General features: G+C 42.7%; 1 protein-coding gene across 1 annotated transcript in view; it reads left to right on the top strand.

The window, feature by feature from the left end:
* Positions 1–8,061, top strand: part of CDC50A (cell division cycle 50 P4-ATPase accessory subunit A) — a 210,823-nt gene extending 202,762 nt beyond the window's left edge. The window contains exon 7 of the mRNA XM_085610961.1: positions 5,895–8,061. Within this exon, the coding sequence (XP_085467087.1) occupies positions 5,895–6,088 (194 nt within the window). The 3' untranslated portion in view covers positions 6,089–8,061. The remainder of the gene's footprint in view (positions 1–5,894) is intronic.
* The last annotated feature ends 17,356 nt before the right edge of the window (positions 8,062–25,417 follow it).

The raw sequence follows: 25,417 nt of genomic DNA, 5'->3' as shown, positions 1-25,417 counted from the left end.
CCGCAAGACCCAGTCTTACCACATGACACTGACCCATGGGATGATTACGATAAGGATATAGATATACCAAATGACCCTGATCTATATCCCTCTAGGCCTTCCCCACCTGATGACATTTGCTTTGCGCAACTCATCAACAGGGCTGCCCATTATCACGGGGTGGAACTACATAGTGAGCCTCTAGAAGAGGATTTTCTTGTAGAAATGTTCACACATTCCCAGAGGTCTATTAACACTCTACCCATGCTAAAAGGCATGTTAAAACATACTAATGAGGTATTCAAGGATCCAGTTAGAGCCAGAATACGAACACCTCGGGTAGATAAAAAAATACGAGGCCACTCCTTCAGACCCTGTATACATAAGAGGTCAGTTACCACTAGACTCTCTTGTTGTGCCTAATGCCCGCAAGAGAGCTAACTCTCAAACAATTGGTGACGCTCCTCCTCCTGATAAGGAGTCAAAACTTCTTGATTCATCGGGCAAGAGGGTAGCTTTCCAGGCTGCCAACTCGTGGCGCATTGCCAATGCTCAAGCTCTATTGGCACGTTACGACAGGGCACATTATGACAAATTAGAAACTTCTACAACATTTGCCAGAAGAATATAAGGCCAAAGCTTACTTCCTCATTCAGGAAGGGAAGCTCATCACAAACACTTCCATAAAATGCGCCCTAGATGCTGCAGACACAGCTTCACGTGCTATTAACACTAGCATACTCCTGCGGAGACACAATTGGCTTTGAATCTCTGTATTCAAGCAGGAGGTACAATCCTCCATACTTAATCAGCCCTTCAATAAAGAGCATCTTTTCGGGCCAACAGTGGATACTTCATTAGAAAAGATGAAGAAAGATACTGACACTGCAAAATCCATGGGAGCCCTACAATTACCTTCTAGCAGGGGTTCCTTTTGTTGCTCCTTGTACAGGGTGGCTCAAAAACAATGTCGTCAGAAAATCTTCCTCTTCTTACAAGGTAGACAACCAATCTAGCCCCTCCAGAGGCTATTTTTGCGGAAGGTACAGAGGAAACAATAACTAGGACTGAGGAGGAGGCAACTCCACCCGCACTTCCCCTGCCAACAAATGGTGACTTCCCCTCAATACCCCCCGACCATTCCACGTCCGTCGGGGGGACGTTTCTCACAGTTCCTACCTGTCTCGAATTCAGTCACCACAGACAAGTGGGTCATACTAATGATCCAAAATGGTTATTGCCTGGAACTTACCAGCACTCCACCAACAATCCTTCCAAGAAAGAGGGCAATGTCACCAGAACATCTCACCCTCTTAAAACAAGAGTTCCTCTCTCTCTTACAAAAACATGCAATAGAACCAGCCCCTTACACCACCAAGTAACAGGAGTGTACTCCCTATACTTTATAATTTCCAAAAAGGATGGCTCTCTCAGGCCCATACTGGACCTCAGACAGCTAAACCTCTGCATTGTCAGACAGCTTCCATATGGTCAGCCTACAACAAGTGCTCCCACTGCTTCAGCAAGGCGACATTCTTTCCACTCTAGATTTAAAGGACGCCTAATTTCATTTTCCCATTCACCCAGCTCACAGGAAATATCTCAAGTTCGTGGTAGACGGACAACACTACCAACTCAAAGTGCTCCCATTCGGGGTCACTACAGCACCAAGAGTATTCACCAAGTGCCTAGCAGTAGTAGCAGCTCATTTAAGAAGACAACATATTCACGTCTTCCCTTACTTAGACGACTGGCTAAATAAAAGCCAAGTCGCAACACAGCTGCCTACGCCACACTCACAAAACAGTTCAACTACTTCACGACTTGGGACTCACTGTGAACCTCACGAAGTCTCATCTGCATCCCTCTAACACCACAGTATCTAGGAGCTAGAATAGACACCCGCAAAGCTCTAGCGTACCCCAACCCAGTCAGAATACGCAACATGCAAACACTGATATCACAATTTCAACTGCAACACTCACTACCGGGGAGGGGAGGTAAGGGAAGGGGTTATAGTTTATAGTTCGTTATTAAATTCCTACAACTGGACACGTAATGACGACATCGAGAATGCGGGGGCTGGGGTTAGAACTTTGTAAAATACTGTTAATATTGTACAGGAAGAGTTGTTGTCATGGGATGCCATAAAACATTTTTTTTTAATAAATAAAAGATAAACACTCACTACCAGCCCCAGTGTTTATGCAGTTAATCGGAATGATGGTGTCTTGTATTCTAATTGTTCCTTACGCAAGACTCCAAATGCGTCCCCTACAGGAATGCTTAGCACGTCAGTGGAACCAGACTCAAGGTCAGTTAACCGATCTGGTGGTGGACGGCCGCACTCCTCGTTCTCTGCAGTGGTGGAACACACAAAACCTTTCCAAAGGGTGGCCATTCCTCAACCTGGTTCCACAAATAGTGCTCCCAGCAGATGCATCCCTCACTGGTTGGGGAGCTCATCTTCAACAATATACCATTCACGACATATGGACACTAAAGCCAAAGCAACTCAACATAAACCATCTAGAGCTGCTAACTATTTTTCTAGCATTGAAAGCTTTTCAACTACACATAGTAGGCAAGGCTGTCCTAGTCCGTACAGACAATATGACAGCAATGTACTACATAAAAAAACAATGGGACATGCTCTACACAGCTTTCACACCTAGCTCATAGCATATGGAGATGGGCCATACCTCAAAAGATACATCTCCTTGCAGAACATCTCCCACGAGTAAACAATCAGATTGCAGATCTGCTCAGTTGTCAAAGGCAGCAGATCCACGAATGGAAACTACATCTGCAAGTACTCCTCCCATTCTTTCAGATGTGGGGCTGCCCAGAAATAGATCTGTTTGCCACACACTTCAACGCAAAATGTCCAAACTTTGTGTCCAGGTATCCACACGCACTGCCCAAAGGCAATGCGCTATGGATGAATTGGTCAAGGAAATTTGCTTGCGCTTTTCCACCTCTCCTGCTAATTCCATTAGTGGTTCGGAAGCTTAAGCAACATTCCCTAACAATGATCCTGGTTGCTCCCACATGGGCTCGACAACCATGGTACACAACCCTGTTGGAACGATGAGTAGTTAATCATCAAAAATTACACCTCTCCCCCAAGCTTCTCACTCAGAACCATGGAGAGATGAGGCATCCAGATCCCAGTCAACTCAACCTTGCGAACTGGCACCTGAAATCATAGAATTTGGCTATCTTAATATCCCGCCAGACTGCATGAATGTCATTAAAAAGGCTAGACGCCCTACCACTACAGCATGTTATGCAGCAAAATGGAAACGTTTTGTAATGTATTGTCCTAACAAAAAAATCAATCCCTTGGATGCTTCTATTCAAAACATAATTTGCATTTACAAAGTGCTAACTTGGCATATACATCTATACGATTGCAACACTTGTCTTTGTTTCGGGTACCTGCTATCAAAACCCTTGTGGAAGGACTCAAAAGAATTATTCCTCCTAGACTTCCACCTTCTCCCTTGTGGAATTTTAACATAGTCCTTACAAGACTCATGGGCCCGCCATTTGTGCCTTTGCATAAATGTGAACTACAGTTTCTGACTTAACATAAAATGTGTATTTGTAAATCGCACGTTCACCCAGAGGTCTCTTGGCACTGAATAACAGATGGTTATTGTTACCCAACTCAGTGGTACTCATTTTATCGACCTCCGATGGATGAAAGGCTGAGTGGACCCGCAGGGATTTGAACCTGTGACCATGAGGTCGATCACAGGCCCCTGCAATAGACGCATTAGTCCACTGAGCCACCAGACCCGACTTGGAATGTAGCCTTCCTTATAGCCATCATATCTCTTAGAAGAGTTGGTGAGCTCCAGGCACTAATCATACAAGTACCATTTTTACAGATTCACCACAATAAAGTTGTTCTTAGGACTAACCCAAAAATTTTACCCAAAGTAGTTTCGGCCTTTCACCTTAACCCGTCTGTTGAGTTACCTGTGTTTTTCCCTCAACCAGACTCAGTAGCAGAACGTGCTCTTCACACGTTAGATGTGAAAAGAACGATACTTTATTATATTGAAAGAACCAAATCTTTTAGGAAAACTAAACAGCTCTTTGTTGCTTTTTCCCCACCACATAAAGGCAATCCCATTTCAAAAGCACTTCAATACATCCAAATATGCTACCTCAAGGTTAAACGCACCTTAACAATTCCCCCTAGAGTGCCCTCTACACGCAAACTAAGGACTTCTATGGCATTTTTATGGGACATACCCTTAGATGACATTTGCAAGGCTGCAACATGGTCTACACCACACACATTCACAAAGTACTTTTGTGTAGATGTGTTAGCAAAACAACAAGCTAGTGTAGGACAGGCAGTTTTAAGAACACTATTTCAAACCACTGCAACAGATACAGGTTAGCCACAGCTGGGAAGATAACTGCTGTATAGTCTATGCTAACGCATATGATCTACAGTTCGTATGCCTCGAACGGAAAATGCTACTTACCCAGTATGCAGCTGTTCTTCGCATATAAAGCTGTAGATTCATATGCACCCACCCGCCTCCCCGGGTACCTTTTATCTTTTGCAGTATTCTCTTACTTAGATACACTATACATGGACATCTTTTTCTACCCTTACTAACTCCATCATCAACCCTCATGGCAAAACAATCTGGGGATGGAGTCGATGCCCAGGCGCACTATCACCAAAGGGAGGAGTCGCCTACCTCGTGACTACAAAGACTTCTCCAAACAAAGTGCAAACACCTGGGCCCAACACCAGATGGCGATCTATGCTAACACATATGAATCTACAGCTTTATATGCCAAGAACAGATGCATACTGGGTAAGTAGCATTTTCCTTCTGCTTGATATTCTTAACTGCAAATTCTTCTCCACCCATCCCACCGCTTCGCTGTGTTATGTGGGCTTCTGGTAGGTTATAAGGTTTCAGGTTCGAGTGGGCACGCTGTTGACATCCCACGGGGTCAGTAGCTCCATGTCTGAGGTTACAGAGATGGTTTTTAATAAACAATCATCCGCGCACATGGGTGGCACCTAGAGGCAGTTCTGATCACTTCAGGAGGAACTGAGCCACCACGGAGTCCAATTCTCCCCATCCATTCTGGCAAGGGGAGGAATCTGTGGTTAAAGTATCCACAGAAAGCAATAACCAAGATAAGAAATGTTCATGGCTTTGAATGAGGCCGTCAGTAGCAATAGCTGCAGAAGTGTGCAAGAAAGCTCCAAAGGAGGTTTGAGTCATCAACCAAAAATATGATTTGCTTCGGGTTTTCCTCCAAGTAAACAGGTAATCAGATTTCAGTCTCATGTGTTCATGAGAAAATACAACTGGATTGCTTTATATTTACCATATTGTATTTCCCCGATTTACAACGTTCAATTTTGTAACTGCTGGATGGTAGAGGGGTATTTTTTTTCCACATTACATTTGGTGAAGTTAAGTAGACCATAATTAATGAAAGAATGGAAAAATCTACTTTTGTTTTGTTAACCATGTACAGTTTACTTTCGCCAAACTTGAAACACGGCTGGTGGATGGAGTGCACTATTTAACTTGCGTGACTTAAAAGAATAAATGTCATAAAGATAAAATGTGTGTGTGTGTGTATGTATGTATGTATGTGTGTATATATATATATATATATATAATATACGTTTGTGTGTGTAAGTTGCTGGCATTGGAGTAAAACAATTATGTGTATCAAAAGGGGTATAATTTTGTTTGAAGGCTTAGGCATCACTGCACTTTATAAAACTACATGTTGAAGTGTGATGGAAAGGTGGAACGTTAACTGTTCAGCGAATCTACACTGGGAATTATTGTGTGGTGTGACAGTAATTCAGTATAATCATTGTATCCTTATTGATTGTTTTCCTATGTACTGTTCAGATTACCCTGTAAAATCATTTGATGGACGGAAAAGAATGATCCTGAGCACCATTTCCTGGATGGGAGGGAAGAACCCTTTCCTGGGAATTGCTTACATCACTGTTGGCTCCATTTGCTTCTTTTTAGGAGTTGTACTACTGATTATTCACCATAAATACGGAAACCGAAATAGTAGTGCTGACATTCCAAATTAGCTTCTGCTTGAATATGGTATTCTGCATGTGCACCAAAGCAAGGCCAGAATGGGCCTGGCTTTTGTCTGTTACGTCTTCTTAATACATGTCATTGTCTCAAAAAAAGGCTGCATAGTTTTTTGTTTGATTGCTGCTTGACCTGAAAAGCAAAAACAGCGAGGGGATTGTAGTAGAATTAGTGATATGAACCAAGCCATCATTGTCATTGCTTCAATAGTTTATTATTTTAGCTCCCTTCGAGCTTCCAAGGTCTTTTTATGTATTTGTTCCTTTCTTTAAAGATCATCCGTCAGAAGAAGTTCCCTGCCCTGCTCACTATTGCACACGTTTTCCTGATTAGTTACCAGACAGGTTCGTTGTTGTCCTGCAAATTTATGTATATGCAAGGTATTTAAGATGAAAGGTTTGATCAACTGCTTTGATTGTTGTTGTCTGCCTTTATCTAAAGAAGCATTCCTGTTTTTGAAGACCAGGCTAATTGTTAAGTCTTTGATTCACATTCTTGTTTCTGTAGTTCATTTTTTCATGTCTGAATAGGCAAAGAATGTTGGTCTGCAGTGATTAACACAGCAGCAAATTCGACTTCACATTTTATAGTCAAATGCAGGGTTATGACATTCACTCTTTAAAGAATGTTTTAACTGGTTTTAAGTTTGTAAGGCAAATATTCATACAGGGGGCGTTATCCTTTTTATATTTAAAACCTATGTTGTGGATTGTGATAACATGAGGAACTAGAAATCTGTGTTGCTTCTATTTTATGTCCACATCCTTCCACAGTGGAGAAGATACAGTGCAATTAGGAATTCTGTTTCATTTTTGGTTGACAAAAGAAATCCTTTAAAATATTTTTTTTAATAAAGATGTTGAGACAGGACTGTGCTGGAGATGCGTTTTGGTTCCTACAATTACAACAAGCATAAACGGAAGAAAGAAGGTTTACGCTTTTCTGATGTAGCACATCAAACCACTCGAGACATGCGAAACTTCCCCCAGTATTATGTATATCTGAAAATGGACATTTGCATTTATTTTTCTCCAAGGTCTACAATCAGAAGTTTCCTTTCTTGTTAATCAGAAGTTTCCTTTCTTGTTTGTTGGGTGACACAGATGCATCACTCTGTGTGAATCTTGAAATTTTGTTATTGAAAAGGGTAATGATCTAGGAATGAGAAATTTTTGCTAAGTCCTGTTTTGCTGTCATGTCTGGCATTTTCAGTTCAATTGATTATATCTGTTTTAATGTTTATCGTGATAGATGTTTTATGTAGTTAGCCTGCTAGTGATTGTGGATATTCAGTGCTATTTTAAAGATTTCTTTTTAGCAACAATGTGTTTTATTCTTGAAGTGAATGTAAATTTTAAGTGTTCTGTCAATCAAAACAATTAACAGACACCTAGAGACACAAGTGGAGGGCTTACTTTAAAAAAAAAAAGTGTCACTACTGAATATTACACAGTTGCCTGTTTTGTGCATCTCTTTACATTGCCCGTAAAACTAGGTAGGAACAGGTGTTGGAGAGTCGACTCCACCCTAAACAAAACCACAACAAATCTATACCACTGTTAATGAAATGGGGTGGTCATTTGACTCTGGATTCTAATACGGAAACATTCTATAACTTTTAACCAGAGGTATGGAAATAATCTCCTTTTTCTCTCCAGATGCTCACTTGCTAAAACATAACTGAAGTTGACATTACTCACAGAATTCGCAATAGATAACTCTAGTATCAGATGAGCAGTTTTCATTTCGGCCTGTTCATATGGTAGTTGCCATCAAATGTCTTGTTACCTGTTCCTGTATCAAAAGTTCTGTTTTGTCAGCGTATTTAAATCAGATTTAAGTTGAATGCTTTATATTTGTTATATTCTAATTAATAATGCCTCACTGTACATAATGTGATTAAACAAAGAAGAAAAATGTTATAAATAAAACGCATGCATGTGAGTAACCCATGTTTTTGAGCAAAGGTGTTTAAAAGTCACTCTTTTACAGCGCTGCCATGTGTGGTTTAAACGACTACTGTGCATTTTTATGCAAGCTTCCATGGCTCACGTTGCGAACCGGAGGGATTTTGTTCCCCAAAGCTGCTGAGATTGAAATTATTGCCTTAACATTGAGAATTTCTCTGGGGGGAGGGGGTTGGGGAGGGAGGGGGGATTTCCACTGGGTGCCTTAGCATACTCTTGTAGCATCTGATGTACCTTTGTTGAGGATTTCAGCTCTATTTTTTTTATTGGAGATTGTGATCCTTTTTTTCTTTAGATTATAACACGGAGGGCTGAGTTTAATTCGAATAGTTCTAAAGACAATTCTCTCCTTCATTTTAAGAATATCAGAATGTTGTCAATTGCGCACAAACACCACCTTTTGAATAGTGAAACTCATATTTGGCCCCGAAAGAGGCAATATATGGACAAAAAACAGTTTGCTCCTTGGAGGAATGTGGACATATAGTTGTTTTCTTGAAAATAATTTGCACTTCGATTTAATAGCTTTGCTGTCATTTATTTCTACTCTATTGATGATGTTTATTGTTTAAGATCAAGACACTCTGATTTCAGATGTAGAATGCAAATATTTACTAATTAGTGTGCTTTTACTTTTGTTTTGTTTTTTAATGTAACCATTGTGCTGTTGGAGATTTGAACTATTTGTTTCCTGTTAAGAAAATGTTAAATAGTAATTTTACTGTTAAGAAAATGTTAAACAGTCCTTTTAAATGCTTGCATTGTTGTTTTCACATAAATCTTAACTGATGTCTCCAAAGTCGGGGTCTGCATTGGGTGCTTCTCCCTCACTCCTTATTCCATACTCTCTGCCGTCTCCCATTGTGTCTCCCCTTTTCTGTTTTCATCTCCATCGCTCACCTTCTTTTTGTTCAAGGTGCATGTACATTGTTGGCCAAGCGTAATATAAATGACAAGTAGGTAATAACAGATTGATATCTTAGTTTATCTAGCAAATTAATCTGCAAGCTTCCTCGTGCAAGGACAGTCTGAAAAGGAATACATAGTTGACTTCATATTTTGCTGGATTCTAAAAAGAAATGCCTACAGCATTATCTGAGCTTGCAAGTGTAGTGCTAAGAATGTCTAGTTATCCAAGTCTTCTCTAGAACATTTACACACATCCTCCCCCAGCCCCCCCACACACACACCCTCCCACCCCCCCCCTCCCACCCCGCATGTCAAATTAACCTTTGAGATGGATAAGGCAGAGGCATTCATTATTTTGTTGAAGTCTGGTTAGTGGTGAAAAAATGGTTACCGTTCTCCCATTGAAAACATTACTGGCAACCATGTGTAAAGAATCACTGAATACCACTCTAAAAATGCTTTTGGAGGGAGTGCAGAACCCACTTTGACACGGCAGCCAAGTTCTGAGTCTTCATCTTGGCGATTAGATATTTCACCTTTGCAATTGATTTATTTACTAAAACTGCAGCGCAGAAGTGGATGCTTCCACAGTTTATGCACCTATTCATGATACAGATGGTAAGTCAGTTAAGAGACTTGTACTATGTTGGCGACTCATTCCTGATTTTTAACTCCTGGGGAGTAGAGCCTCACATAATTCCACAGGACATTTTGTTTTTTCACTCAACCCTCAATTTAAATGTGTCTAGTTGATTAGGTGGATACCACCATCGATTTAAATGATGGTCAGCTGCAAACCACAGTATATCTCAAGCTTGAAAGTTGACACCCAGTGCACAATAAGCGTGCCACAAAAGTCAGCCATGCTAAATGATACAAAAGTGTGGTGTGAAAACATAAACCGTTTGATCTCATGTGTTTTTTTAACCGATGGCTACAACTAAATTGTCCACGGTATAACCTCAAGCAACCGCTTGAAAAAAGAGGCCAAAGATTGCATTCCATTGGTTATTACACAACTTATTTTGTAGAAGTCCGGATGGCACTGCATATGGGTTGCAATCTACCCTATGGCAAATTGTACACGTTAAAACTAGGTCCCTGCTTGACTTTACACTACCACTTTATATCAAATAACGTTCTGCCTATGCCACAAAGAATGGAGCCATTTCATGTAAAAACTGCATCTTAACTGCCATCCTATCCACATTTCATATGCGATCATAGGAATAAATGATATGGGGAAGATTCCTATGAGCATCAGTGTGGCTTACTTAATCATGTGAAGTGCCCTAACCGAGACAATTATGTTGGAGAAACTAGCCAAGAATTACATGTGTTACTGACACGACTGCCACAGGCTCAAGAAACCAAAGGACAGTCTGTGGACCGAACATGTTTCGGGTCTTTTATACTGCTTCAAGATCTAAATGTTACGGTATACAAAGGTAACTTCAAGACAAACTGTACAACATGACTGGTGACTATAGGTGCGTGCAACGCTTCAGTACTGAAAGGTAGGTTGAACAGTCATTACAGCTTCGCGAGTATTTATTTTGACTGCCAACCCTTCATCTCTAGCCTGTCACTTCCCACTATCCACCCGAGGCATGTGTCCAGCATCTGTTCAGACTGGTACAACCACTAACTTGCAGAGACCCTGACAGGAAGCTGTTTGCACCACCAACCATCCATTAGCACAACATGACCTGTCACTCAGCAGTTCCAGTCTACAAGAGGCCCAACATATGACTAACTGGGCCAGAGTCTCACTCTCCCACCATGTCCATTATTCCTGGATTGGAACCTGGTTGGAAACCGTTTCTATGACAAGTCCCATTGATAATCAGGAATGAAAGGGTTGCCATGAGATAGATGGTGTACCAACCCTAACAGTCCAATAAATACCAATGAAGCACTTGAAAAGACATTGAGTAGAGCAGGAATTATGTTTTTATGAGCATTAGTCCACATGGACACTATAGACTTTGATGATTGCAACATTAATGGGATATAGTTAGACTTTTTTCAGATTACTTGACGTTAATTCCAGTTGAAACTGCAGATATATTTTTAAGATATAAGCCTAGAATACTTGGGCATTTCTCTGGTCATATAGGTAATATTTTTTCTATGTCTGTTGCTATTACATGACATGGTGTGAGGTGTATGCAGCCAGGAACCAAAATGGGGGTACTTGCCATGAAAATAGTTGAGTGGCCGAAATGTGTCAATTTAGTTGCTGCATTGTATTAAAATATTAATGTTCATAGCATGTGTTGTTGCAGATGCACATTCTCTGCATACTCTTGCCATCTACTGCTGGGCTTGGACGTTTACAAGTGGTTTTTTTTTTTTCTTCTTCAAATAAGTATTTCGCTTCACGAGGTATATGGACACTCCTCCATTAGTTGGCAGTGTGCATGGGCACAAACTCCATTGTTAGATAGTTTTTTTCAGCCATCTGGTTCGATCGTGTACAGACTGGGCTCAAAGTTAAGCAAATTCTTTCTTTCAGTTGGGCCCAAACATTTGTTTAAATTTCAGTAGAAGAAAGTTTACTTGCCTTCGATTTCCAGGTGTTGCTTCTCGAACACTGCCATACCATTGATGCCTAACCATCAGGAGCTGGGGCCCATTTCGGGGCTGTGAGCCCCTCTCCTTGAACGTCTTTGTGGCTAATCTACGTAGAGTGATGGAAAGGACGCCCTTTCAGCATTGTCCTTAGTGCTATGCGAAGGTCCAGTAGGCAGACAACAACAAGGCGTAAAGCCTCAACTGACCATGACTACATTGTCTGCAAGGCCTTCCTTAACGTCTATTCAAAGAAGACTCTTCTGTCTCAACCGGGCAGAAGATGGGCACCCAAGAGGAGACAGGCCTCCAACGACACACCTGATATTTTCTGGGAACATTCCTCAGTGAAGCAGCTCGGGTTTTCTGCCCTACCAGCTGTCTCCCAACCCAGAGGTGCCTTTCTCTATGACTCCAACCTCAAGGAAGAGGAACAAGAGGCTCCCATCGTATTTGGCCATCTGGTCCACAGACCAAAACCTTTGGTCAGAAACGTGAGTATGATCAGCACCAAATGCTCACCAGGCCTCACAAACATCCTCAAGTTGAGGCAGAGTGAGGGTGGGGCTAGCCGCCATGCTTTATAGAGCTCTCTCATTTCCCTGGGGCCATTCTTGCTGCCTGGGCTCCACCGGAACACCAGGGGGTCTCTTAACCTGGTCTGCAGAGCGTGCTGGAGGCTGGAAGATTGCTAGAGGCCATGCTGCTGCACCTGAAAGATCACGGCCGCTGCTCCCTTTCATTTTACAGGGTGGCAGCCACGACAAGCAGCTTGGGACGGTGATGACACCGGAGTGTGACAGAGGCCTGGCCCTGTGGATCTGGCACAGTGTTGGACATGCCGCGTTAGACAAACTGCTTAGGGCCCCAGCTTTATCGGTGAGAGGTGCTGCTGATAATTTACTGAGGTGCGCTGTGCCCTGAAAGAAATCCAATCCTGGAGAGCGGACTTACCGCTTGGCTCTGACATCTGGTGAGGATTTTGCCCTCTTTCTTTCTGTTCCTTCACTGGTGCGGTGTCTCCCCCGTGATGTCTGGGGTTCCCCCTTCCCCCACCATTAGTCTGTTGCTGGCGCTTTGAACTGCTGCTTGGGAGTCCACATTGATGGGGGCCCACCCATTTTTGGACATCACTGCTTGAAATTGCCTCCCCCGTCCCCTCCTTGGGTGTTCTCCATCCATGTGCCACCTACAAAGCTTTTGGTGGACTAATTTATTTGTACTGCGGAGCCCCCGCCCCTCTGCGGAGCTGCTGCACACAGCGCGGACTGCTGCCCCTAGCTGTGCTACTGAATCTGGCGGGTACCCTCAACATCCTCGTCCATCAAATTGTGGTAAATAATTTAATTACCGGGACTTAATTTGATGCGGAAAATCTATAACAATAGCTCAGTAAAATAAGAGGCAGAATCCGTGGTATTAGAGGTTTGGAACGGGCTTTATTCCATAATCAATTTAAATCGATGAGCTCCAGATTCCATCACCACGAAGGTTCAGGAAGTGAAGACCGTACTTTATTGATAGGTAATCATTTTTATACAATAGGCATTACAGTGAAACAAATGGAGGAGGCGTAACAATTGATAGTAAAGATAAAACATACATGCGTAGCAAAAGTGGGTGTAACTGGGCGTAACTAAAGAACGTCATCAGGTATGATGTCATAATAGGGTGGTTCCATGAAAGAATTTCGCAATGTCAGCAGAAATACTTGGCAGAAATGCGCGCGCAGCAGCATGACGTGTGATTGACGTGCAACTAGGGGGTGAAGGGGACTTGACATTTAGCTCTACATGTGGCGACAGAAGTCTGGAGGGTCAAGTCAACCTAATCCCAAATCATATCTAACATCCTATGTTTAGAGAACTATGTTATCCAAAAGAGAGGTCTCTTAGAGTAGAATCTTATTCTATACTGACTATACTGACTATACTGACTATTAGTGCGTGTACAAGCGTCTAAGTGTCTACACTAGATGCGAGGGCAGGAATCTTCCATAGTAACAGGGCTATGAATTACTTGCATAATGACAGAGAAGCCGGGCCTTTTGCTCGGTAGCTGGAAGAATGTTTACTTAAACTACTAGACAGGAATGCATTGGGTAGGGAGCGGAGCAGATAATCTCGAAGGTGAAATACAGTTTTTGGCAGGCAACAGGCTGATGTCAGGCACCGTTAGCTGCGCAGAGAATGAGGACAAAGTTCATGGATACAGATGCGAGCTCAGACTGAAGCTTTCAGAGGCAGAAGGCAGGAAAAGCTTGATGGCAGAATCAGGGCCTACTTGCCTGGACTGTAAAATGGCATAAGTGAACCATATAAAGCCGGTGGCCTTTCATACTTAGGAATGGAATATCCGGCCCATTCATGGCGAATCTGAAAGAGGACATGTTGGCGGTGGACACACATGTGTTTGCGTCTTCATAACTGGAACTGGAGGGAACATACATGTACTTGTGATTTATACATGAAACCGTTGGGGTCCAAGATAGGGGACATAACTGACCAGAAAAATCCATATTTCCACATTCCCTCCTTGTCCCCTACTTGCCCGTCAAGAGATATCAATCTTCATTAATCCATCGATCTGTTCATATAGCATCATTTGTTCTTCTTTCTTCTTCCGTGATGAATGAAATCTTGGTGGTGGAATACATGATGTGGCACACAGACCACAGATCGCTGGTCCACATTGTAGACATAGACAGCAACTGAATAATATGAGAAAGCCAATACCTAGGAAGGATAGGACCTTCCATCCAAAGGTAGATAATACACTCCAAAACCAACCGGACCAAGTCCAGGTGCCTGGATTCTGGTGTATCTGGCTTACAATCTTATGAAGGCGAGTTATGGCTTTATATACAGATGGCGAATTTTCTGGTATGAAAATGCAACAACTTGATCCGATGACCCTACAAGCTCCGCCCCTATCGGCCAGGATGACGTCAAGGACAAGACGATTTTGAAGCACAACAATCCGCATAGCAGACTGCTCTTCTGTTAAATTGCCTAAGGCGGAAATAGTTTCGTTCACTACTGCTTCAAGGGTTCTGGTTAATCTACGTATCAGCTTACTATTGGTAACTGTACCTATATAGGGAAAGAGACCTTTATTGAAATCTGTGTATTTTTCCCAGGCTGTCTCAGTATAATCGACTATTGGGAGATCTCTCCTTTCTCTATTGTGTACTAAATGAGTATTTCTGTGATAATCAGGAGGAGCTAGGAAAACAGGTGGCAAAAGGAATCCGATGTAGCAGGTACCATCCCAATCTAGTGGCAAACGTATGTATGCCGTCTGACCACATATGAAGTAGGAATGGCGGGAAGCTCTAAATGTAGACTTGCCTTGATCACTAATTTCTATTACAGTGGTGCATCTACTATGGCCCATATGTATGGAACCATTCTTTCTTACACATAATTCACCTTTTACTGGAAATACTGACATGGCGGACAAAATTGGAGTAGCTTCGGATTCGACATTTAAGATCATGAGATTAAGCGTAAAATTACCTAATCCATACACTTCATTTTCTAGATCAGTTCCTGTTCTTTTGGGAAGTCCCTCCTTGTTGGGGTGGCAGGCTTTGAGTAAAACTAAGTTCAGATTTCCCCATACCCAGTTATTCTGGTAAACTGCAGAATTCGAATCTAGGGAATTAATTAGACTAAACCATGCTCCACAGGAGCCGTTGTGTGTGAACGGGTATGGAAAGAGAGGTAGAATTCCTTTATCGTTCTGATAGGGAGGGAGTCGGCCACATATCCAACAATTTGTAGCATTGCTAACCTGATGGGAATGATGTAACATACTAATAAAAGTGTTATTGCGCAGCGCAAATCTATAAGACAATTCATGCGGAGGTAATTCACTAAAAGAATGTTCAGCAGTAACATTATAAACATGTCTAGAAATAGGATAATATATGTGCAACAATATACTTGCAGTAATTATTAAAAGACTTAAGGAAAACAGAATTAATAACGTCACTGTGCAATGACTACGCAGTGATTTACAGTACGCATGTCGTTTCAGCTTTATCCTTTTGTTTCTTTCTCTATACAGGTCTAAGGGGTACATGTCAGAGACAAATTCGACCGATTCACCTTGGAGAGGACTTAAACAATCAAATTGCCTGACTTGTTAGACCTAAGTTTTAGTTTATATAGTTCATGGCTATTCAGTTCAACCAAAGGAAGTTTTGAGTCAATCGGGGAAGACACGCAAGGTGTGTCGTTTACGTCTGACGGTAGTCCATGAAATTTCTTGATATGACTTGAATGTATCCAGCCTTTTCGTCCTTCGATCTTTACGGCTGTCCTCGTCGTTAGCAGTACGAGCTGAAGTGATTTCCACCTAGGATCCAGCTGAGACTTCCGATCAAAGTTCCTCACTAAAACCAAATCCCCTGGAATTACGTCATGGGGTTTCACCTCGGTGTTGTCGGGAAAGGCTGCAGCTACCTGTGAACGACAAGATTGTAGTGCAGACATCAAGGAAGCCAAGTAATCTGTCAGCATATTACAGTCAATATCAGTTATTTTGCGTGGTATAGGCGTCCCCAACATATTTGGTGGTCTACCGAAGATCACCTCATAAGGGGATAGCCCTGTTCGAGAGTGTGCTACCATTCTCATGTAAAAGAGTGCAACGGGTAAGGCTACTACCCAGTCGACACCTTTCTCTCTACAAATTTTGGACAATCTAATTTTCAGGGTCTGATTATGTCTTTCCACGAGACCTGCTGCCTCGGGGTGTCGGACACAGTGAAACTTCCACTGATAGCCTAACAAAAGTGAAACGTGTTTCATTAGTTCGGATGAGAACGGCTGGCCGTTATCTGAGTAGACAACACGTGGTAAACCGTACCGTGGGAAGAATTCTCGAACTAACTGTTTGGCAGTAGTCGGGGCAGTGTAATCTGAAACCGGGTATGCCTCTGTCCAACGGGAAAGAGCACAGACAACTACGAGAACATATTTGAATCCTCGACATCGTTCCATCTGGATATAATCCATCTGGAGGACTTCAAAAGGGTGATCAGGAGGCTGAAATCCACCCTGCTCTACGGGAATGCTTTTACCTGGGTTAAACTGACAACAGATCATACAGGTACGGACTTTTTGTTTAGCTGCTGCTCGTAAATGTTTGTTGAACCAAATGTGTTGAATGCTGTCTAGCATAGCTTTTTCTCCTAGATGTGCTGGACTATGTACAGTGTTAATAACGACTTGGACCATTGAATCAGGAAGGAACCACACAGATTTTTCCTTCGTCATCCATCCTTGATCCGTTTGGATCCCTCCTAATTCAGTCCATTTCTTTATTTCGTCTGGAGTAGCATGTGTCTGTATGTCAATTACGTCAAGAGCGGGATCCTTAACCGTCATGCAATATGTTGGTGTCAGGACTATTGTCTTTGTCATGTCGGATGTTTGAGTTTGAGCAGTCTGTTTAGCTGTTCTGTCAGCTAGATCATTGCCTTGAGAAATGATATCAGTAACTTTCGTATGAGCTTTACATTTCATAATTGATATTGCAGTGGGTAGATGTATTGCATCTAATAAGGCATGAATAAGGGGTCCGTGCTGAATGTGGGCACCGTGAGAAGTTAAATAACCTCTCTCTCGCCACAGCACGCCGAAGTCATGTACAACTCCGAATGCATAACGTGAATCAGTGTATATGTTGACTTTTTTATTTGTTGCTTGAATACAGGCTTGTGTCAGAGCGATGAGCTCTGCTGCTTGAGCGGACAAGGTATTTATGCAATTTGTTTCAATGATTTCAGTGTCTGTTGTGACTGCGTAAGCGGCCACTAGCTCTCCTGTACCTGTTCTCATACATGAACCATCTACATACAACGTCAGGTCTGGGTCTGACAATGGGACGTCTGTCAAATCTTGTCTGGGTTTCGTCGTGATAGTGATAACTTCAATACAATCATGTGCAAGTGGGTCTGTTCCATTTATAGGTAACAGTGTGGCAGGATTCAATGTACTACAACGTCTGATTTCTATATGTGGCTGAAACAATGTTAATTCGTAACCAGTAAGTCGTGCTATAGTCAAGTGTTGTGTTTGTGTGCGGTTCAAGAGAACCTCCACTGCATGTGGTACTTGTACTGTCAATGGATGTCCTAATACTATGGCATCGCTTTGTCTGATTGCTAAAGCTGTTGCTGCCACTGATTTCAGGCACGCAGGCAAAGCCTGAGCTACGGGATCTAATGTACTAGAAAAATAAGCACATGGTTTGTGTGATCCTGCTTGTTCCTGTGTGAGTACTGACAAGGCAGTACCTTCGCGTTCTGTAACGAAGAGTGTAAACTGTTTATTGTAACATGGTGTTGCTAAAACAGGTGCTTGGCATAAGGCTTTCTTTAGGTTTTCAAAAGCTTGTGTATGTTCCTGAGTCCAAGGGAGAACAGTCGATGTGGCTGCCTCCTGTGTTGTCAATTGAATGAGGGGTTTTGCTAGAAATGCATACTGAGGGATCCACTGCCTACAATATGAAGTGAGGCCTATGAAAGCCCGCACCTCCTTTTGTGTCTTGGGTATTGGCATATTAGCAATTAGCTGGATGCGATCTGGTGTAAGCTGCCTTCCCTCCTTGGACAGCGAGTGACCAAGGTAAACAACTCGCTGGACACAGAATTGCAGCTTAGAAGGGGACACCTTGTGCCCCTTTTCGGCCAAAAATTGTAATACCGTCAGTGAGGCTTTCTCACATTCAAGTTCGCTTCTAGCGGTGATCAGCAGATCATCGACATATTGAAGCAGGGCAGTGTTGACTGGCATGTGGATACTGTCAAGTTCTCGTTTCAGTGCTTGGCTATAAATGCTGGGGCTTTCTGTAAATCCTTGAGGTGCGCGTGTGAATTTAAAGCTTCGTCCATTTAAACTAAATCCGAACAAGTATTGGCTTTCCGGATCTATTGGGACGCTGAAGAAGGCATTCTTGAGATCAATTACAGTAAAGAATGTTGCTTCGGAATCAATGGCTGTCAGTAATGAAGAAATGTCTGGGACTACGGGGTATTGTGGTACTATGCATTTATTTAATTCGCGCAGATCAATAACCAATCGATATACTGGCGGGGCTGTTGGATCGGTTCGTTTAAGAATCGGAATTATCGGGGAATTACATACATTGGAGTCAGTTTCCACAACCACTCCTTGGGTAATAAGCTCGTCAATTATTTGTAGTAAAGCCACTACAGCATCTGGGGGTAACTTGTATTGTCGCATTCGTGGAAGTACCACTCCTGCCTTTAGTGTGACTCGATATGGTGTAATGTTCATGCAACCAACATCTGTAGGGCCTTGTGCCCATAAATGTGTCGGTAAAGTCTGTAGTCGGTGATCCATGTCTCGGGACACGTAGTGCCCTTTGAAATCACGTAAAAATAATCTTACTCCTTCTGGAGAACAACATATTATAGCTCCTAGAGCTTTCAAAGTTTTTATGCCTAACAAGTTTTCTGGACATGATTTAGTAAGTAATAAATCTGTAGTTCGTGTCAAGGGACCAATCGTAAGTGGAAGAGGCTGTGTTACTTCGTTAATGATAGGTTTTCCTGAAAAACCAAGGGAAATATTCTGTGTGCCTGAGAGGGGTGCCCCTGGAACTTCACTACGTTTTATTGTTGTTCGACTTGCCCCTGTATCAAGTAAGAATTTTCTATCTTGACCTAACAGTTCACTGTGTACATAAGGTCCTTCTTGATCTACAGGGACCTCAATAAGGGGTAAGCCAACTTCCCTCTCTAGGCTGTTTCATGAGTATCGTTGATAATCAGGATAGTCATACTGTGCAGTCTGATACATCTGTCGGGTCGTTGTTTGTGTGGCAGCAATAGGCTGCGGTGGTGGAGCTGGCATAGACTGTTGCGGAGCTGGCATGGACTGTGCATGCTGCGGAGTTCCTTGTTCATTCTGATCCTGTCTAAGTGGTCTTGATCTTTCTTTTGTGTTACCTATGGCGATATTATGTTTTAAAACGGGACAATCGTGTACATAATGACCTGGCTGTTTACAATAGTTGCATGTCCCTTTAACAGGACCTGTTGAAACACTGGACTGTGTTATACCCTTCTTATGACCGTCAGTTGGTACTGTCTGGGAAACTAGCATTTTCATTTTCGTGTCTTTCATGCGTCTATGTTCATGTTCTTGTTCTTCTCTAATTCTATTGTGATGATACTGTAGCATTTGTAATATTTGTGACGGAGTGTTACCTTGCCAGGTACTCTCGAACTTCAATACTCTATTCTTAACTTGGGGCAAGGCATTTTCAACTAACTTTGTCACAAACAGATGTGGATACGACTCGCTACTTGCTTTTATTCCACTATTTATACCAAAACATTTCTCAAATCGGGAATAGAAATCACTAGTGTCTTCGTCCGATTTCTGTTTACAGGCTGAGATTGCACCCCAGTCTTCCTTTTTCGTAGTTAATAAACGTGGCAGTACCTGTACTAGTAGACCTGGTAGTGCTTTGATCTTGTCCCCGAGCCCTGAACCTGGACCTCGAGCTTTTTCTTCGTTTTCTAATGCTGTCCAATCTATCTTCTGGTCTCCCACCTCCCAATCCTTTTCCTTGAGTTTTTCGTAAATGCCCGCAGGCATTAATACCTTCAATATTGTCATAATGTCGGGGTAGGTATATTCTCCCATGAGTAACATGTCTTTAATTTCACGATGGAAACCTGCTGGGTCTTTGTCATGACTGGGTACCACTTTCTTCATTTCTAATAGTTCTATTTTAGATATGGGTGTGTATACAAACACACGTTTAAACTCATTGTCATCACCCTTTATCGGGTGCACTTCGCGTAAGGGATTCTGTCTATCCATGTAATGCGTCGTTCTTTCCTTGATGGGCAGCGAGACATGTTCAGGACATACAAAAAGGATGTACTGCTTTCTGGATTCTAGTATTTCTCTAATTAACTTAATACCGGAACCTCTCCATTTATTCGTGAGTAATTCAGTCAATATATCAGGTAAGGGGCCAGGATCGGAGTGTTGGCTTTTATAGAATATAAGGAGTTGTTGAATCATATAGATACCAGCTAAACGCTGTTCATCTGGGGCGAGGTTCAAAAACGTATGTACTAGTGTATCATCACCATATTTTCCAGGACTATCAACCCAGTGAACGGCTGACCTGGCTAATTCTTGTTCGTCCATAGAATCTAGTATATGATAACCCCTTCGTTCTCGGAGTAATTTGTCAGCGGCTTGGAATGAATGTTCGGGGGACCTTAGATTTATTATAGGAGGGAATTTTCTGTTATTATCTTGACGTATCGGACATATCGGATCAGTAAAGCATCTAGTATTATTGCAAGATCTTCCTCTACCTACATAGGCCATGGTTTCTAACTGTCCTGTGGGCAGTTCTAGTTCTTCCTCGTCCTCGGTTTGTTCAGGTTCGTCTACTGCTAATCTTTCTTCGTGTATTCGTTCTATTTCTTTGCGGATCTTTCGGCTCATAGCTACTATGCATGATCGTTTATCGTGTCTCCCCTCTGATATATTCTTACCCCATGTGGTAAGAATCTGCATTTCTTCCGGATTTACCCCCGGTTGATCTTGATTTCTGATCACACAGTTTATGAGGAAACGTAACAGTTCCCCCTGTATTTCCACCTTTTGGTACTCCATGGCTCTGTTAATACTCTCAGGGTCTCGCCCTGACTGAACAAAATGATATATATTTTCTAAATGTGCAGTCATTCCTGGTAGCTTCCCTAAATATATTGCAGCTCGTCGGATACGTAATGATGCCAGCATCATTTCGTCCCCTTTTCCGGGCACAGGGTCATATCTACAGTCTATTAGAAGTTCCTTGAGCGTGTTGGGAGTTACTAGTTTGGGCGTACGTTGGTGGGCTATTTCTTGAAAGGAAAGTTTATTTGTTCTGGGTGGCGTAGAAAAAATGCTTGATGTACCTCCGGTAGCACCACCTGGGGTGCTGGATGTGAAAGGATTCGTTGAACGGGATATAGCAACCATAGGTGTGGATGCGGATGTAGAAACAGATGTGCTTGCCGGAACTTGTGTCGGAGTTTGCTGTTGCAGAGGTACAGACGAAGGAGGGTCTTGGCGTTGAACCCCCTCGGCAGGCGGTCTATGTGGCGCAGCATTAGCATACGCGGGAGCTGCGTCGTCTAAATAAGAGGAAAGAAAAACATCTTCTGCGGTTCTGGGATGCCCTTTGGGATGTGCTTTTATCGGAAACAATGGGGGTGGCAAGTCTCTTGGTATCTCCGGAGTAGCCTTAGGTAGTCCGTCGGCCAGAAGAGGATACATACCATTCACAAGGGCATTTCTTTGTCTGTCTGTTTGTTCTGACTTTACTCGAGTACCTTCTTCAATTAATACACTTTCTCGAACTTTATTTGAATTCTCCTTACTTTTCTCTTCCTGTCTACGTGCTTTTTCTGTACGTCTATATGATTCTTTACGCCATAATTCAATGGCATCTTTCTGTGACTGTCTAGCTTTCTTTTTCCATAATTCTTCCTCTACTTTCACGATGCAATCTGCATCCCAGGTCCCAGCTGCGGGCCACCTCTGACATTCTGGTAATTCCTTGGTGTAGTCTACCCATAGATCAAGAAATAATATGGCGTCTAGGCCATGTTTATGATACATGAAGTACCCTGGAGTGTCCCTAGGAGGAATGGGAACAGCTTCTTCGAGTACCCCTTTTCTAGTTGTGATCTGTCTTAATTTCGAAAAGAGCGGCATATTGAGAACTGATCTGATCTGATACCTAATTTTGAACACGTTTAATACCATAAAACACAATAACGAACAGTCATTCACACCACAATATACAGAACGTATTTAAAACATTTTAACATTTAACATTTAATGAATGAACAATGATGGTCATTTAGGGAACTAGTCACTAAGCAGAATACTCGATACTAACTCGATACTAACTGGATAAATTCTGAATTATATACTAGACATACTTGATATACTGCTAAACAGTACAGATACACTGCTGAAACAGTGCGGACCGGATTTGTGTACCCAAACCCGTCTTGACCGGCACAACCTATGTGCACGTCAGAACGCCTCCCCGACAATGGTACTCACCGGGTAGCTCGGAACGGAAGGCTTTGGAACTGAACTGAACTTGAACCGGACTGGACTCGACTCGGAACTTCGGAAACTTCGGGAACTGGTGGGCCTCTGTATACCTCGGATCTTGCTCTCTCAGCTAGGCTCTGGTCGGGATACTTCGCACTTCTCACCGCCTCGTCTGGGTGTTGATCGCAGCCTCAGTTACCCCCGCTCGGCAGGAGGGAGATACAGGAAATCCTGTGGGTACGCGTTGTTGTCCGTCCAGCTGTGACAGGAGACCGGGCCTGCAACGCACCGCCAGCGCGTGAGATGAGAAAGTGTCCCTGTTCGGGCGCCATATATGTGGTAAATAATTTAATTACCGGGACTTAATTTGATGCGGAAAATCTATAACAATAGCTCAGTAAAATAAGAGGCAGAATCCGTGGTATTAGAGGTTTGGAACGGGCTTTATTCCATAATCAATTTAAATCGATGAGCTCCAGATTCCATCACCACGAAGGTTCAGGAAGTGAAGACCGTACTTTATTGATAGGTAATCATTTTTATACAATAGGCATTACAGTGAAACAAATGGAGGAGGCGTAACAATTGATAGTAAAGATAAAACATACATGCGTAGCAAAAGTGGGTGTAACTGGGCGTAACTAAAGAACGTCATCAGGTATGATGTCATAATAGGGTGGTTCCATGAAAGAATTTCGCAATGTCAGCAGAAATACTTGGCAGAAATGCGCGCGCAGCAGCATGACGTGTGATTGACGTGCAACTAGGGGGTGAAGGGGACTTGACATTTAGCTCTACATGTGGCGACAGAAGTCTGGAGGGTCAAGTCAACCTAATCCCAAATCATATCTAACATCCTATGTTTAGAGAACTATGTTATCCAAAAGAGAGGTCTCTTAGAGTAGAATCTTATTCTATACTGACTATACTGACTATTAGTGCGTGTACAAGCGTCTAAGTGTCTACACTAGATGCGAGGGCAGGAATCTTCCATAGTAACAGGGCTATGAATTACTTGCATAATGACAGAGAAGCCGGGCCTTTTGCTCGGTAGCTGGAAGAATGTTTACTTAAACTACTAGACAGGAATGCATTGGGTAGGGAGCGGAGCAGATAATCTCGAAGGTGAAATACAGTTTTTGGCAGGCAACAGGCTGATGTCAGGCACCGTTAGCTGCGCAGAGAATGAGGACAAAGTTCATGGATACAGATGCGAGCTCAGACTGAAGCTTTCAGAGGCAGAAGGCAGGAAAAGCTTGATGGCAGAATCAGGGCCTACTTGCCTGGACTGTAAAATGGCATAAGTGAACCATATAAAGCCGGTGGCCTTTCATACTTAGGAATGGAATATCCGGCCCATTCATGGCGAATCTGAAAGAGGACATGTTGGCGGTGGACACACATGTGTTTGCGTCTTCATAACTGGAACTGGAGGGAACATACATGTACTTGTGATTTATACATGAAACCGTTGGGGTCCAAGATAGGGGACATAACTGACCAGAAAAATCCATATTTCCACAAAATGAGTGCCCCACTTGCCCCATGATTGGACTGCGATTTGGAAACTAGGCACTATGGACCTGCAAAAGCTTTACTGATCCTGCCACCTTTATTGTGCTAAAATCTGGCTTATTGGGTGAGGCTGTTTGCTCCTTTTCTCCTTTTTCTTCTCATCTTGCCACCCCTCAGCGCGATTGGGCACACACTCAAGCCCAGTGATGGCCATCCTATGTTCCCTCCTGCTGAGGGAGCGACATCAACCCCTCCTCCGTGACTACTGGCCAGGGCCATGATCCCAGAGACAAGCTGGATGCTATCCTTGATGGCATGGCCTCCACGAGGGAGGTGCTGGGAAATAAAATTGGCACTCTAGTGGTGGATCCTAAATCTTGAGGGATGACCATCGGAAAATGGCTGATCAAGTGAATACAATAGACATTTGTAGGAAGCTGGCTTAGTATATACTATATCAAAGAAAGGTGTAGTGTGCATAGAGTCCAGTAGAGCCCCAGAGGTTTACAGATGCTTAAGTAGATAATACCAAAAGCTCTATTTGTGGTAGTGTGGTTGAGCAGTTAGGCTTATCAGAGGGCAGGGTTAAGCATTTATTGTACACACTCAGGCAAGAAATGATTGCACACACTCAAAGATTGAATCCAGGCCAATTGCTTTGCCAATTACCTTGCATCCGAAATTATTACTTTTGTATTTTTATTTTAGAACAGAGAGGAATTCAGTTGCAGTTTAAAAGTAGCAATAATTTTTAAATGCAGTAGGAATGGTTCTGCAAAGCTGTGGACAATGCTTTACAGTTATAGAAATACTTGAGTGATATCAGTTTAGATCACTAGAACTTTGCAAGAGAAATAGCTAGACTTTTGTATTCAACAGGATGAAAAATGCAATGCAATCCCATGAGAGGAAAACAGTGTTGTGCATTAACAAATAAGTGCATGACTTGCACTTTGAGGGTTAGAACAACATGGGGCAGGGTTTACTTTAACATATGTACTGCACTACCAGCGGCACTGGGGCAGCCGGGTGGAGAGGTCACTGAGCCCAATGTTAGTCAGTGGAGACTGGGAGCACCCAAAGAGTTGCGGGATTCAGTATCTGCGCCGTGGCGGTCGATCCCAGCGATTATATTTACCCTTGTGGTCAGCGGAGAGCAATGAGGATCGATAGGATTCAGTTGACCACCAACACCATTACCACTGCGGTCTGCAAGTTACTTTAGATCAAATGGAGG

The sequence above is a fragment of the Triturus cristatus genome, chromosome 6, assembly GCF_964204655.1.
Source record: "Triturus cristatus chromosome 6, aTriCri1.1, whole genome shotgun sequence".
Taxonomy (NCBI): domain Eukaryota; kingdom Metazoa; phylum Chordata; class Amphibia; order Caudata; family Salamandridae; genus Triturus; species Triturus cristatus.
Note: the sequence above shows the minus strand (reverse complement) of the source record. Positions and strands in the feature narration are given on the sequence as shown.